This window comes from Carcharhinus amblyrhynchos, chromosome 14 (assembly GCF_965287045.1).
Source record: "Carcharhinus amblyrhynchos chromosome 14, sCarAmb.v2.hapA, whole genome shotgun sequence".
Classification (NCBI taxonomy): Eukaryota; Metazoa; Chordata; class Chondrichthyes; order Carcharhiniformes; family Carcharhinidae; genus Carcharhinus; species Carcharhinus amblyrhynchos.
In genome coordinates this window covers 64,696,757-64,710,526 of record NC_137337.1, presented here as the reverse complement: position 1 = coordinate 64,710,526, position 13,770 = coordinate 64,696,757, and the positions used below count along the sequence as shown (strand labels likewise).

The following is a 13,770-nucleotide window of genomic DNA, read 5'->3' as shown; positions in this document are numbered from 1 at the left end:
TGTGTGAGTACGGACACAGATTAACAATTGGAAGTACATTTACGTCACTCCCCTCGCGTCCTAGAGACACTCCAAAGCACTTCACAGACCATGGATTTCTTACAGGGAGCAGTGGGGTATGTGACAATGGAAAGGTGGTGGACTGGTGTGATACAGAGTCCAGTTCTGATGGTGAGGCCAAGGCATTTCATTGGTGCAGGGTAGAAGGAACTTTCTTCTGCTTTTGGCTCTGCCGCAGGCTTGTAGCTGAAGGGTTTGATGCTGTCGGCTGTGCTGAATATGGGAAGAGTTCCACTCCCTCCTACGTCCGATACCAATATTAAAGGCAACGCAAAAATGTTCCGAATTTTAAGAAAATGCATGGTGCACATGATAACGCATATGCTTCAGGCTAAAGCCGAGATTTTCACATCGGCTCTGTGTTGAAAGAGGAACATTGCAAAGTCCCCCTTTAAAATAGTGTTATGTATGGTAAGTTAAAATGGATACTGATTTAAGGCACTCACCCAGTCCCAGGAGACACAGATTAAATATGTTGTGCTGTACTGTTAAGTTTTTTTTTAAGTTCATTTATTAGTCACAAGTAGGCATACTCCTCATTCTTATATTCAAATCCCTCCAAGTCATCACCCCCTCCCCCCATTACTCCCCCTCCCCCCAAACCCCATCACCTCCTCTAGCCCCACAGCCTCAGAAATACCTGTGTTCCTCCAATTCTGGTCCCTCGTGCATTCCTGATTTTCATCGCAGCGCTGTTATTGGCCACACCTTCTGCAGCCCCTCCAGGGCCTGATCTCTGGAGTTCCCGCCCTGAATTTCTTCTCCCTCAGCCTTCTCTTTTTTAAGGTGCTTCTTGAAGCCGACCTTTGTGGTCCAAGTTTTGATCACCTGTCTGCGTATTCCGATGTTGCTCGGTCTCAGATTTTGCCCAGAAACTCTTACGAGTTTCATTGCATTAAAGGCGCTATCTCTTGCACGTTTTTTACTGTTGCCAGGCAGGTTTTGTCATCATATCTGTACCTGACCTTTATTTTAACTCTTTCCTTACCCTTCGCCAGGCATGAAGTTGTTGGCGTCTGCTAGCCGAGACCGTCTGATCCACGTGTTAGACGCAGAGAACGATTACACTCTGCTCCAAACCCTGGATGAGCATTCTTCCTCTATCACTGCCGTCAAGTTTACAGGTGTGTATGTGTGTGTGTGTGTGTGTGTATGCAGGTGTGTATGTGTGTGTGTGTATATGCAGGTGTGTGTGTGTGTGTGTGTGTGTATATGCATGTGTACATGTGTGTGTATATGCATGTGTGTGTATATGCATGTGTACATGTGTGTGTATATGCATGTGTGTGTATGTGCATGTGTGTGCGTGTATATGCATGTGTACATGTGTGTGTGTTCTTCATGCTTAGTGTTGCCGAAGAACACCATTTATAGAACATTGCCCAGCCCTATTAACCAGCCGTGCTGCCTTCACATCTTTTACTGCAGTGTGGTACCTCGAAACCACATCTTTTCCACTGGCGTTTGCTGTTCAGTATCAGAGAGAGGGGAGGATGCTGAGAGGAGCTCGGTTGTCTACCTGTGTTGCCAAATATGAGGTGGTATTTAATGGTGGCGACGGAGGTCTAACTGGAGAGCCAGCGAGAGCACCGCATCGCAGATGCCTCCTTTTGGGAATGCCCGCTCAATTAAATGCCAATCAGGCACTCCCAACAATACTTGAAAAGCTCTACATCTTCCAGGACAAAGCAGCCCACTCGATTGGTGCCCCACCCACAAACCTCTGTCACCGACGCACAGTGGAAGCAGTGTGTAAGATCTACAAGATGCACTGTAGGAATTCACTAAGGTTCCTTAGGCAGCAGCTTCCAAATCTACAACAACTGCCATCCAGAAGAACATGGATAGCAGACTCATGGGAACACCACCAAGACCCCTCTGAGCTATTTAGCATCCTGACTTGGAGACTTATCACCATCTCTTCACTACCGCTGGGTCCCAATCCTTGAACTCATTCCCTAACAGCACTGTGGGTGTACTACACCACATGGAGTGCAGTGGTTCAAGAGGGCAGCATACCACCACCTTCTGAAGGGCAGTTAGGGATGAGCAATAAATGCTAACCGGTGATGCTCAGATCTCATGAATTAATTAAAAAATACGAATACAACAGCTTCAACTGCGCTGCCTGCTCTGTCCTTCCTCAATAAACAGGCTGGTGGGCGGATAAGTCACTGCTGAAATGATTCATGACTGTCTTATCAGCATTCCTAATCCTCTGGGACCGAGGAAGCTGAAATTTTTCTGCCTGTTCAGCAAAACTGGGAACATAAGTGAGCCCGTTGCCAATCCCAAGTTACCATGGTAACTGAGTCACTTTCCTTTCTTCTTCGCAGCAAATGATGGGAACGTCAGGATGATCACCTGTGGTGCGGATAAGAGCATTTACTTCCGGACAGCACAGAAGGTAACAGATAGACAGCAGTGCTGTACATACAGATACATACCTGTGGCTGCAATCTACTCGAGGGGTTCAGATGGTTTATATATAGAATAATGGATACCCGGGAGTGAGTTACAGACTGGAATCTAATCGAGGGGTTCAGATGGTTTATATATAGAATAATGGATACCCGGGAGTGAGTTACAGACTGGAATCTAATCGAGGGGTTCAGATGGTTTATATATAGAATAATGGATACCCGGGAGTGAGTTACAGACTGGAATCTAATCGAGGGGTTCAGATGGTTTATATATAGAATAATGGATACCCGGGAGTGAGTTACAGACTGGAATCTAATCGAGGGGTTCAGATGGTTTATATATAGAATAATGGATACCCGGGAGTGAGTTACAGACTGGAATCTAATCAGGGGGTTCAGATGGTTTATATATAGAATAATGGATACCCGGGAGTGAGTTACAGACTGGAATCTAATCGAGGGGTTCAGATGGTTTATATATAGAATAACGGATACCCGGGAGTGAGTTACAGACTGGAATCTAATCGAGGGGTTCAGATGGTTTATATATAGAATAATGGATACCCGGGAGTGAGTTACAGACTGGAATCTAATCGAGGGGTTCAGATGGTTTATATATAGAATAATGGATACCCGGGAGTGAGTTACAGACTGGAATCTAATCGAGGGGTTCAGATGGTTTATATATAGAATAATGGATACCCGGGAGTGAGTTACAGACTGGAATCTAATCGAGGGGTTCAGATGGTTTATATATAGAATAACGGATACCCGGGAGTGAGTTACAGACTGGAATCTAATCGAGGGGTTCAGATGGTTTATATATAGAATAATGGATACCCGGGAGTGAGTTACAGACTGGAATCTAATCGAGGGGTTCAGATGGTTTATATATAGAATAATGGATACCCGGGAGTGAGTTACAGACTGGAATCTAATCGAGGGGTTCAGATGGTTTATATATAGAATAATGGATACCCGGGAGTGAGTTACAGACTGGAATCTAATCGAGGGGTTCAGATGGTTTATATATAGAATAATGGATACCCGGGAGTGAGTTACAGACTGGAATCTAATCGAGGGGTTCAGATGGTTTATATATAGAATAACGGATACCCGGGAGTGAGTTACAGACTGGAATCTAATCGAGGGGTTCAGATGGTTAATGGGTAGTATAATCGTTAGGATTAATTTACTTTTTGCAGCAAACGAGGGGGAAGTTTACTTTGCACAGAGCTGAGTTATTTTGCACGTAGGAAGATGGGAAGTGTGAGACAAAGACACGCTTCAAGTTCAGTGAAAAATTCAACAAAAGTTGTCATCAATATTCATTGAATTGAATATGAATATACATAAATATGTCTTTGAGAGAAGGGAAATGATTCTGTCTTGGAGAGAAAGGTCGAACGGTGCATCTTGTATGAGGAACATTGATTTCATTCATGGTTTGACTGCCACCAAACTGTTGGGATGAAGGTCTCCTTTGTCGGCTGCAAGCTTTCTTTCCAAAATGACACAGGTTCATTCCCAACCCTTTGTCCAAATGCGCTCAGATCCACACGTAATTAGATTTCATCTCGTGACTCTGCCCATTGTCATTCAGTTCATTGACTACAGAATCATTGTCATCACGAGCGAGTAACATAGATCTTCCTCAATGTATGTTCGGAAAATAAACTATCTTAATTCACCCAACACGTACCCCACCCCCCCATACCCCTCCCCCGCCCACATACATTTTCTCCCTGCCTGTTGTTGCTATGAGATTTTGTTGTTTAGTTTGTGTCTTCCAACACAACTTCTTCCTGGCAGGAAGAAGTTGCCGAGACTGCTGACACAGGAGTTCTGAACTGACACACACAGTTTCAATGGCCCCCGGCTATTGTCACTGCTCTTGCTCTGTTTTACATTGCAGACTGAACACGGTGCACCAACACAGAGACAGCACAGCTTTTAGAAACTACGTTCTATATCCACAACAATGCGCTTGTTTTAATGAGGCCACTGTAATCAGGGTGCAGCCTCTGAGCCCTGGAATGGTAGAACACAGCAAGGACCATGGAATTGATCTGACAACCCGCGTACTTATCTTTCCTAATGAGAGTATTATGAAAATGTATAATGATCCCTGTTGATGTGTTAGAGCCCAAATTTCCAACGCCCAGTAACACTCATGTATCCCTCAACAATCCAGTAGACCCCTCACACCTCACGATAACACTGCGATACGCCACATTTCTCGCTGTAACACTGATATACCCTTCATTGCAACACTGATATACCCCATACCCTTCACTAACACTGATATACCTCACACCCCTCACTGTAACACTGATATACCCCATACCCCTCGCTGTAACACTGATATACCCCACACCCCTCACTGTAACACTGATATACCCCACACCCCTCGCTGCAACACTGATATATCCCACACCCCTCACTGCAACACTGATATACCCCACACCCCTCACTGTAACACTGATATACCCCACACCCCTCACTGTAACACTGATATACCCCACACCCCTCACTGCAACACTGATATACCCCACACCCCTCACTGCAACACTGATATACCCCACACCCCTCACTGTAACACTGATATACCCCACACCCCTCACTGTAACACTGATATACCCCACATCATCACTGTAACACTGATATACCCCACACCCCTCACTGTAACACTGATATACCCCACACCTCTCACTGTAACACTGATATACCCCACACCCCTCACTGTAACACTGATATACCCCACACCCCTCACTGCAACACTGATATACCCCACACCCCTCACTGCAACACTGATATACCCCACACCCCTCACTGCAACACTGATATACCCCACACCCCTCACTGTAACACTGATATACCCCACACCCCTCACTGTAACACTGATATACCCCACACCCCTCACTGAAACACTGATATAGCCCACACCCCTCACTGAAACACTGATATACCCCACACCCCTCACTCTAACACTGATATACCCCACACCCCTCACTGTAACACTGATATACCCCACACCCCTCACTGTAACACTGATATACCCCACGCCCCTCACTGTAACACTGATATACCCCACACCCTTCACTCTAACACTGATATATCCTGCACTTCTCACTCTAACACTGATATACCCCACACCCCTCACTGTAACACTGATATACCCCACACCCCTCACTGTAACACTGATATACCCCACACCCCTCACTGTAACACTGATATACCCCACGCCCCTCACTGTAACACTGATATACCCCACACCCTTCACTCTAACACTGATATATCCTGCACTTCTCACTGTAACACTGATATCCCCCACACCCCTCACTCTAACACTGATATACCCCACACCCCTCACTGTAACACTGATATACCCCACACCCCTCACTGTAACACTGATATACCCCACACCCCTCACTGTAACACTGATATACCCCACGCCCCTCACTGTAACACTGATATACCCCACACCCTTCACTCTAACACTGATATATCCTGCACTTCTCACTGTAACACTGATATACTCCACACCCCTCGTTATAACACTGATATCCCCTCACTGTAACACTGATATACCCCACATCCCTCACTGTAACACTGATATACTCCACACCCCTCACTGTAACACTGATATACCCCACATCATCACTGTAACACTGATATACCCCACACCCCTCACTGCAACACTGATATACCCCACACCCCTCACTGTAACACTGATATACCCCACACCTCTCACTGTAACACTGATATACCCCACACCCCTCACTGTAACACTGATATACCCCACACCCCTCACTGCAACACTGATATACCCCACACCCCTCACTGCAACACTGATATACCCCACACCCCTCACTGTAACACTGATATACCCCACACCCCTCACTGTAACACTGATATACCCCACACCCCTCACTGCAACACTGATATACCCCACACCCCTCACTGCAACACTGATATACCCCACACCCCTCACTGTAACACTGATATACCCCACACCCCTCACTGCAACACTGATATACCCCACACCCCTCACTGCAACACTGATATACCCCACACCCCTCACTGTAACACTGATATACCCCACACCCGTCACTGTAACACTGATATATCCCATACCCCTCATTATAACACTGATGTCTCCTCACTGTAACACTGATATCGCCCATACCCCTCATTACTACACTGATATCCCCTTACTGTAACACTGATATCTTTTCACCGTAACACTGATATACCCACCAAACACATCTTCTCTTCACCCGATCTCAGCATTCTGTCGGGAGCATTCTCTCTCTAACATCCTATTTTATCACCCTGAACACCTCACCCCCTTCTCAAGGCACCTGCCCCTTTACCTCCATTATCTTCATTGTCCAAGGCCCAAACTCTCCTTCCAGGCAAAGCAGCAGTTTACTGGCATTTGTTAGAATGTAACCGGTGATAACATTGGATCTGTTGTAATGTGATCAATGGTAACAAGCTGGCCCACAAAACCATGTAATCAATGACAGAATGATGTGATGATCAGCTGACCAGCTGAATTAGTATAAGTATGAATCTGTTGGGAATTGTTAAATTGCTTGGAGTGGCCCAGGGTGCGGCCTCGAGTTTGGAGTAATGAAGTTTCTTTGTTAAACCTTTCCTTTGATTTATAAATTAGAGTAAGTTTTGTCATACTTTTATTGTCTACACTGGAAGAGTTCATTCTGGATGAACAGCACCTCTCTCCAATTCTGTTCTATTTGCCATCCGCAATGTGGTCACCTCTATGCCAGGGGGTGGGGGGGGGTGGTGTGGAGGTGGGGGGGGGGGACAGAACACAGATTGGGTAATGGCTCAATCCGCAAGCATGCACAGACCTCTGGGTCATTTGCCATTTCAATTCCCATCTTGCTCTTGTGCCCATATTTCTGCCCTTGACCTGTGGCAATGATCCAGTGAGGCCCAACTCAAACAGGAAGAACAGCACCTTATCTTCTGATTAGGCACTTCAAAGCCTTCTGGATTCAACTTTGAGTTCAACAACGTCAGACCATGAACTCTGTCCTTTTTTTTGCTCTCTAAGGGACAGTCTGTATCTTTTGCTGACCTTTTCTCTGCTATTCACACATTCTGCTATTTTGCTTTCAGACAGTGCTGACCTATATTCTGCAATTAACAGCTATTCTACATCAAAGCTTCAGACTATAATACAATCATTACCACTCCCATTGTCTTGTGTTCCTTGACATTGTCTTTCCAACTCTCCTGCTCTCTGACCTAACCCTGACTTTCTATTTTGCTCCATCTATCCCTCCCACTCCCTTACAACAACAGAAAACCCATCATGTTTGTACCTCTGATTCCGAAGAGCAGTCACATTGGACTCAGAACATTAGCTTTGTTTCTCTCACCACAGATGCTGCTGGACCTGCTGAGTTTTTCCAATTTTTTCTGATTCTATTTCAGATAAATGTATTGTTGTTGGCAGATGATGTAAGCACATTGTAGGGAATATATTTTCAATGCAAATCCTTTATTCTACATTTGTTGAGTTAGGGGCATGTTGCTTCTAGTGTGGTACAGCTTATGCATTATGTTACTGTTCCCTTTGAGTTGCTGACATAGTCCTCCAGAGGTTAGGCCAGGGTGTGCCCAGAACTCGGTGCATCCTACAGGATGTGCTGATGTTTCTAGGCATCCCTGGAATTTATTAATATGTGATGGGATTCTCCCGGAGGATGTTTATACACCCTCCTAGCCTGTCTGCTTCTCTCTGGGAACACCGGGTAGCCTTGCAGGATCTGGGTCCTGTTGCTAATTCTTCCACGTTCCATCCCCTTAGTCTGCTGAAGGCACTCAGTTCACCCGAACCCACCATGTGGTTCGAAAGACCACTCTGTATGACATGGACGTGGATTCCACACGCAAGTATGCTGCCATCGGATGTCAGGACAGAAGCATTCGGTGAGTTGGAACAGTAGTTACTATAGCTGGCCTCATGCACATGCAGGCAACAGGTATGCACTGAAAACCTCACTGTAATATTATAACCCACATTATTTGATATAATAATCTTATACCCCTGACCATATTAATACTATATCCCATTCTCTTTACTGTACGAATCTCACTTAATCTTATTCCACACCCCTCACTGCAATAATGCTGTATCCCTGTTAGGTCTTATTGTAATAATGTGATATTGCACACCCCTCGTTGTAATAATGCTATAGCCCACACCTCTCACTGTAATAATGTTATATTCTATTCCCCTTACTGTAATAATGCTATATCCCACGCCCTTCACTGTAATAATATCTCATTGCCTTCACTGCACCTGTGCCTCTATCTATAATAATGCTGTATCCCATTCCCCCATTCTGTTAATGCTATAATACACACTATTTAACATAATGGTGCATACCCCATACCCATCACTCTGCCAAAGCTACAGTCCATACCCTTCATTTCAGCTTGGACAGTATAAACAGACTGCCCATTGTGTTCTCAGAACTGATGTGAATTGGTCTCACTCTGTGTCCTATGGCTGTGAGGATGGAATGTATTCACACTTGCACAAATTGTTATATGTGTCTCCCTACCTTGCAGGATATTTAACATTAACAACGGCAAACAGAAGAAGTTGTATAAAGGATCTCAGGGCGAAGATGGCACCCTGATTAAGGTGAGTGCTAATTTAATACCATGACTTCCAGCTTCCACAGACCTGGCTGGCGGGGAAATCAATCGGCAAGTCATATTTTGTACCCTTAATTCTCCGGGCTCTGGGAAGGGAGGCTCGGGTCGTGTTGGGTATAGGGAGTGCCAAATCATAGGATCGATGGCATGGAGACAGGCCCTTCAGCCCAAACTGGTCCACGCCAACCAAAGTGCCCATCTAAACTAACCCCATTTGCTTGCATTTGGCCCATATCCCTCTAAACCTTTCCTATCCATGTAACTGTCCAAGTGCTTTCTCAATGTTGTCAATGTCCCTGCCTCAACCACTTCTTCCAGCAGCTCATTCCACATACATACCACCCTCTGTATAAAGAGGTTTCTCCTCAGGTTCCCATTAATTCTTTCCCCTCTTAATTTAAACCTATGACTTCTAGTTCTCGATTCCACAGTCCTGGGAAAAAGACTGAGTGCATTTATCCTACCCATGCCTCTCATGATCTTACACACCTCTGAGATTACCCCTCAGTCTCCCATGCTTCAAACAGAAAAGTCCTAGCCTGTCCAATCTCTCCCTATTACTCAGTCTCTTGAGTCCTGGTCACATCCTTGTAAATCTCTTCTGCATGCTTTCCAGTTTAATAACATCTTTCCCAGAGCAAGGCAACCAAAATTGAACACAATACTCCAGGTACAACTGCAACATAACTTCCCAACTCAATACCCTGACTGCTGAAGGCCAGCATGCCAAAAGCCTTCTTCACTTCCCTATCTACCTGTGACTCCACCTTTACAGTACAGTGCACCTGAACTCCAAGATCAATGGTAGGACCTACCATTCACTATGAAAATCCTAACTGGATTTGACTTTCCAAAATGCAACACCTCACACTTAGCTGTGTTGAACTCCATTTGCCGTTTCTCAGCCCACTTCCCAAGCTGATCAAGATCCTGCTGCAATTTTTGATAACCTTCCTCACTGTCTAGTCCAGCCTTCGCCTGCCGGGCTGGTTTCTGATGAACAAAAATGTTTCTGAGTGTGAGACAAAGACCAAACTCCCTTCCCACAGGAAGGAAAGAGCAGGAGTAGCTCACCGACTGACTTCCCTGGGTAATGATGACAATAGGGAAAGGAATCGAATTCCTCTGGTAGGTGTGAGGCCCGGAGGGTTTGCGGCCGAGGGGTGTTGACCTCACAAGAGTCCACGCATTGTCTCCCTCCACTTGGTAACACAGCCCAGGGGAGGTGCAAGTGGGAGCTGGGTTTGGGTAAATAAATAGGTATGTGTTTGCAGAGAGAGGGTTGGGTATAGGGAGGGGAGTGGATGTGAACAGTGTGTGGGAATCGAGTGAGTGTGAGGAGAGCGTATAGGGAGGGAACGAGTGTGTGAGAGAAGGGAGTGAGTGGGTGAGGAGTATGGGGAGAGGTAAGGGTCTGGGTGTGAGGAGGCAGGTCCCGGCAGTGGCGGGGGAGGGAGGGGTTCCGGGTGTGAGGGAGAGGGTTCCCGGCGTGAGGGTGTAGGGTTCCGGAGTGAGGGAGGGGGGTCCTGGCATGAGGGAGGGGGGTACCAGGATGAGGGAGAGTGGTCCCGGATGAGGGGGGGGTTCCGGGGTGAGGGAGTGGGGTCCCAAGGTGAGGGGGGGGGGTGGTCCCAGTATGAGGAAGGGGGGTTCTGGCGTGAGGGAGGGTGTGTCTCGGCGTGAGGGAGCAGAGAGGGGGCAGAGCGAGAGTGGATCCTGGGGAAGAGACAGCTGGATGTAGGGCTCGGGGGCAGAGAGGGGGCAGAGCGAGAGTGGATCCTGGGGAAGAGACAGCTGGATGTAGGGCTCAGGAGCAGAGAGGAAAGTTAGAGGAAGGATTTTGTTCTGAAAAAGTAGCTGACGTTATAACAGTGATGGGGTCTCCTGGGGAATGTGTTGGGCTAAATGTTCCCACCCATGGAGCATTGTTTCCTAATGTCAGTGGTGGGGAGCCAATTGAGGCAGTTAAAAAGGTCATTAATTGATAGTTTAGGTCAGAGATTTTGCAAGTAGCACCCCGGCCCTTCACTGGCATTGCTCACTGACAAGTGAGAGAGATGACAGTTTCAGAGCCAGAGACCAGAATGTCAGGAATTCTAAATCTGATGAACATATTGATTAACGTCCTCTCCGTGCAGTGAGTGACGCTCTCTGTGTAGCGAGCGACGCTCTCTGTGTAGCGAGCGACGCTCTCTGTGTAGCGAGCGACGCTCTCTGTGTAGCGAGTGACGCTCTCTGTGTAGCGAGGGACGCTCTCTGTGTAGCGAGCGACTCTCTCTGTGTAGCGAGGGACGCTCTCTGTGTAGCGAGCGACTCTCTCTGTGTAGCGAGGGACGCTCTCTGTGTAGTGAGCGACTCTCTCTGTGTAGCGAGCGACGCTCTCTGTGTAGTGAGTGATGCTCTCTGTGTAGCGAGCGACTCTCTCTGTGTAGCGAGCGACGCTCTCTGTGTAGCGAGCGACGCTCTCTGTGTAGCGAGCGACGCTCTCTGTGTAGCGAGGGACGCTCTCTGTGTAGCGAGCGACTCTCTCTGTGTAGCGAGGGATGCTCTCTGTGTAGCGAGCGACTCTCTCTGTGTAGCGAGCGACTCTCTCTGTGTAGCGAGCGACTCTCTCTGTGTAGCGAGCGACGCTCTCTGTGTAGCGAGCGACGCTCTCTGTGTAGCGAGGGACGCTCTCTGTGTAGCGAGTGACGCTCTCTGTGTAGCGAGCGACGCTCTCTGTGTAGCGAGCGACTCTCTCTGTGCAGCGAGGGACGCTCTCTGTGCAGCGAGGGACGCTCTCTGTGCAGCGAGGGACGCTCTCTGTGCAGCGAGGGACGCTCTCTGTGCAGCGAGGGACGCTCTCTGCGCAGCGAGGGACGCTCACTGCGTAGCGAGGGACGCTCACTGTGTAGCGAGCGACGCTCTCCGCGTAGTGAGTGACTCTCTCTGTGTAGTGAGCGACGCTCTCCGTGCAGTGAGCGACGCTCTCTGTATAGTGAGCGACGCTCTCTGTAGTGAGGGACGCTCTCTGTGCAGTGAGCGACGCTCTCTGTGCAGTGAGCGACGCTCTCTGTGCAGTGAGCGACGCCCTCTGTGCAGTGAGCGACGCTCTCCGTGTAGCGAGCGACGCTCTCCGTGTAGTGAGCGACTCTCTCCGTGTAGCGAGCGACTCTCTCCGTGTAGCGAGCGACGCTCTCCGTGTAGCGAGCGACGCTCTCCGTGTAGCGAGCGACGCTCTCCGTGTAGCGAGCGACGCTCTCCGTGTAGCGAGCGACGCTCTCCGTGTAGCGAGCGACGGTCTCTGTGTGCAGTGCCTGACTGACGAGTTGTCTCTGTCTGCTTCAGATCCCTGGGTAAATACTGATTTTGTGTCACTTGAATTGATTGCAGGTGCAGATTGATCCCTCTGGGCTGTTCATAGCAACCAGCTGCTCTGACAAGAACCTCTCCATCTTTGATTTCTACACGGGCGAATGTGTTGCCACCATGTTTGGCCACGCAGGTAAGATGGTTGCTGTGGGTCCTCTTCCTGACACTGTTCCCCTTTGATTAATGCTGCTTCCAGAATGGACTGTGCCCCAAGGTGTTTGCACTTCGCCCCTGCACCACCACCACCACCCCCCCCCCCACATCCCCAACCATTCCAAACCTTCTCTTCCATCATCCATAAGCTGTCCGTGTGGTAATGCCTCACGTCCTGAGCGACTGGAATATTTATTTTATCTCCAGGTGAGTGCAGGGGGGTGGCAGGGCAGCATTGTCACTGGAACCTGAGTGAATTGTTGTGTAGCTTTCAGTACCTGGGAAAGCCCCATTGTCAGGCAACCACAGATTCCAAGGCATTGAGTTGCTGTCAATAGGGGAGTGATCGAAACATTCATAAACTGATGCCCACACTCAGATATAGAAGGCAAGTGAGTCTGGAAGTGAATGGCAGAGTATTAGAGATATACTAATGGAGATATTTCCATGGAAACACAAAGCTGCGAGGTGTCAACGATGGAGCAGAGAAACAATGGTAATGTTGGAGGGCACCATCAGACCCAGAGGGGAGAAGGAATGGACTTCAGCTCAGAAGAGCGAAGAAGACGGGACGGCACGGTGGTTAGCACTGCTGCCTCACAGCTCCAGGGACCCTGGTTCAATTCCCGGCTTGGGTCACCCTCTGTGCGGAGTCTGTACATTCTCCCTGTGTCTGCGTGGGTTTCCTCCGAGTGCTCCAGTTTCCTTCCACAGTCTGAAAGACTTGCAGGTTCGGTGCATTGGCCATGTTAAATTCTCCCTGATGTACCTGAACAGGGGCCGGAATGTGGCGACTAGGGGATTTTCACAGTAACTTCATTGTAGTGTTAATGTAAGCCTATTTGTAACAATTATGTATAAAAACTTTAAAAAGACTCCAGTTGAAGGTTTAATAAAGGGACAATCACAAGCACAGCAGGAATCAGCTGCTGGCTAGATAAAATTACCTTAAAACTAAACAGTAGATCTGAGTCACAGCGGCCGAGCCTTCTGGACCCATTCAGTAGGGAAGCGTAATCCTAATGTCCAAAGAGTTCCAGGAGTTTGGAAACTGAATGGGAGCACTGCTACCTGAGGAAGA

The 13,770-nt window shown here is 47.8% G+C and overlaps 1 protein-coding gene across 2 annotated transcripts in view; it reads left to right on the top strand.

Moving 5' to 3' along the window:
* Positions 1-13,770, top strand: part of mapkbp1 (mitogen-activated protein kinase binding protein 1) — a 191,496-nt gene that overhangs the window by 140,184 nt on the left and 37,542 nt on the right. For both annotated transcript variants that reach the window (XM_080203018.1, XM_080203017.1), the window contains exons 13-17: positions 1,059-1,184; positions 2,397-2,467; positions 8,329-8,450; positions 9,096-9,171; positions 12,558-12,669. In XM_080203018.1, coding sequence (XP_080059144.1) covers positions 1,059-1,184; positions 2,397-2,467; positions 8,329-8,450; positions 9,096-9,171; positions 12,558-12,669 — 507 coding nt within the window. The remainder of the gene's footprint in view (positions 1-1,058; positions 1,185-2,396; positions 2,468-8,328; positions 8,451-9,095; positions 9,172-12,557; positions 12,670-13,770) is intronic.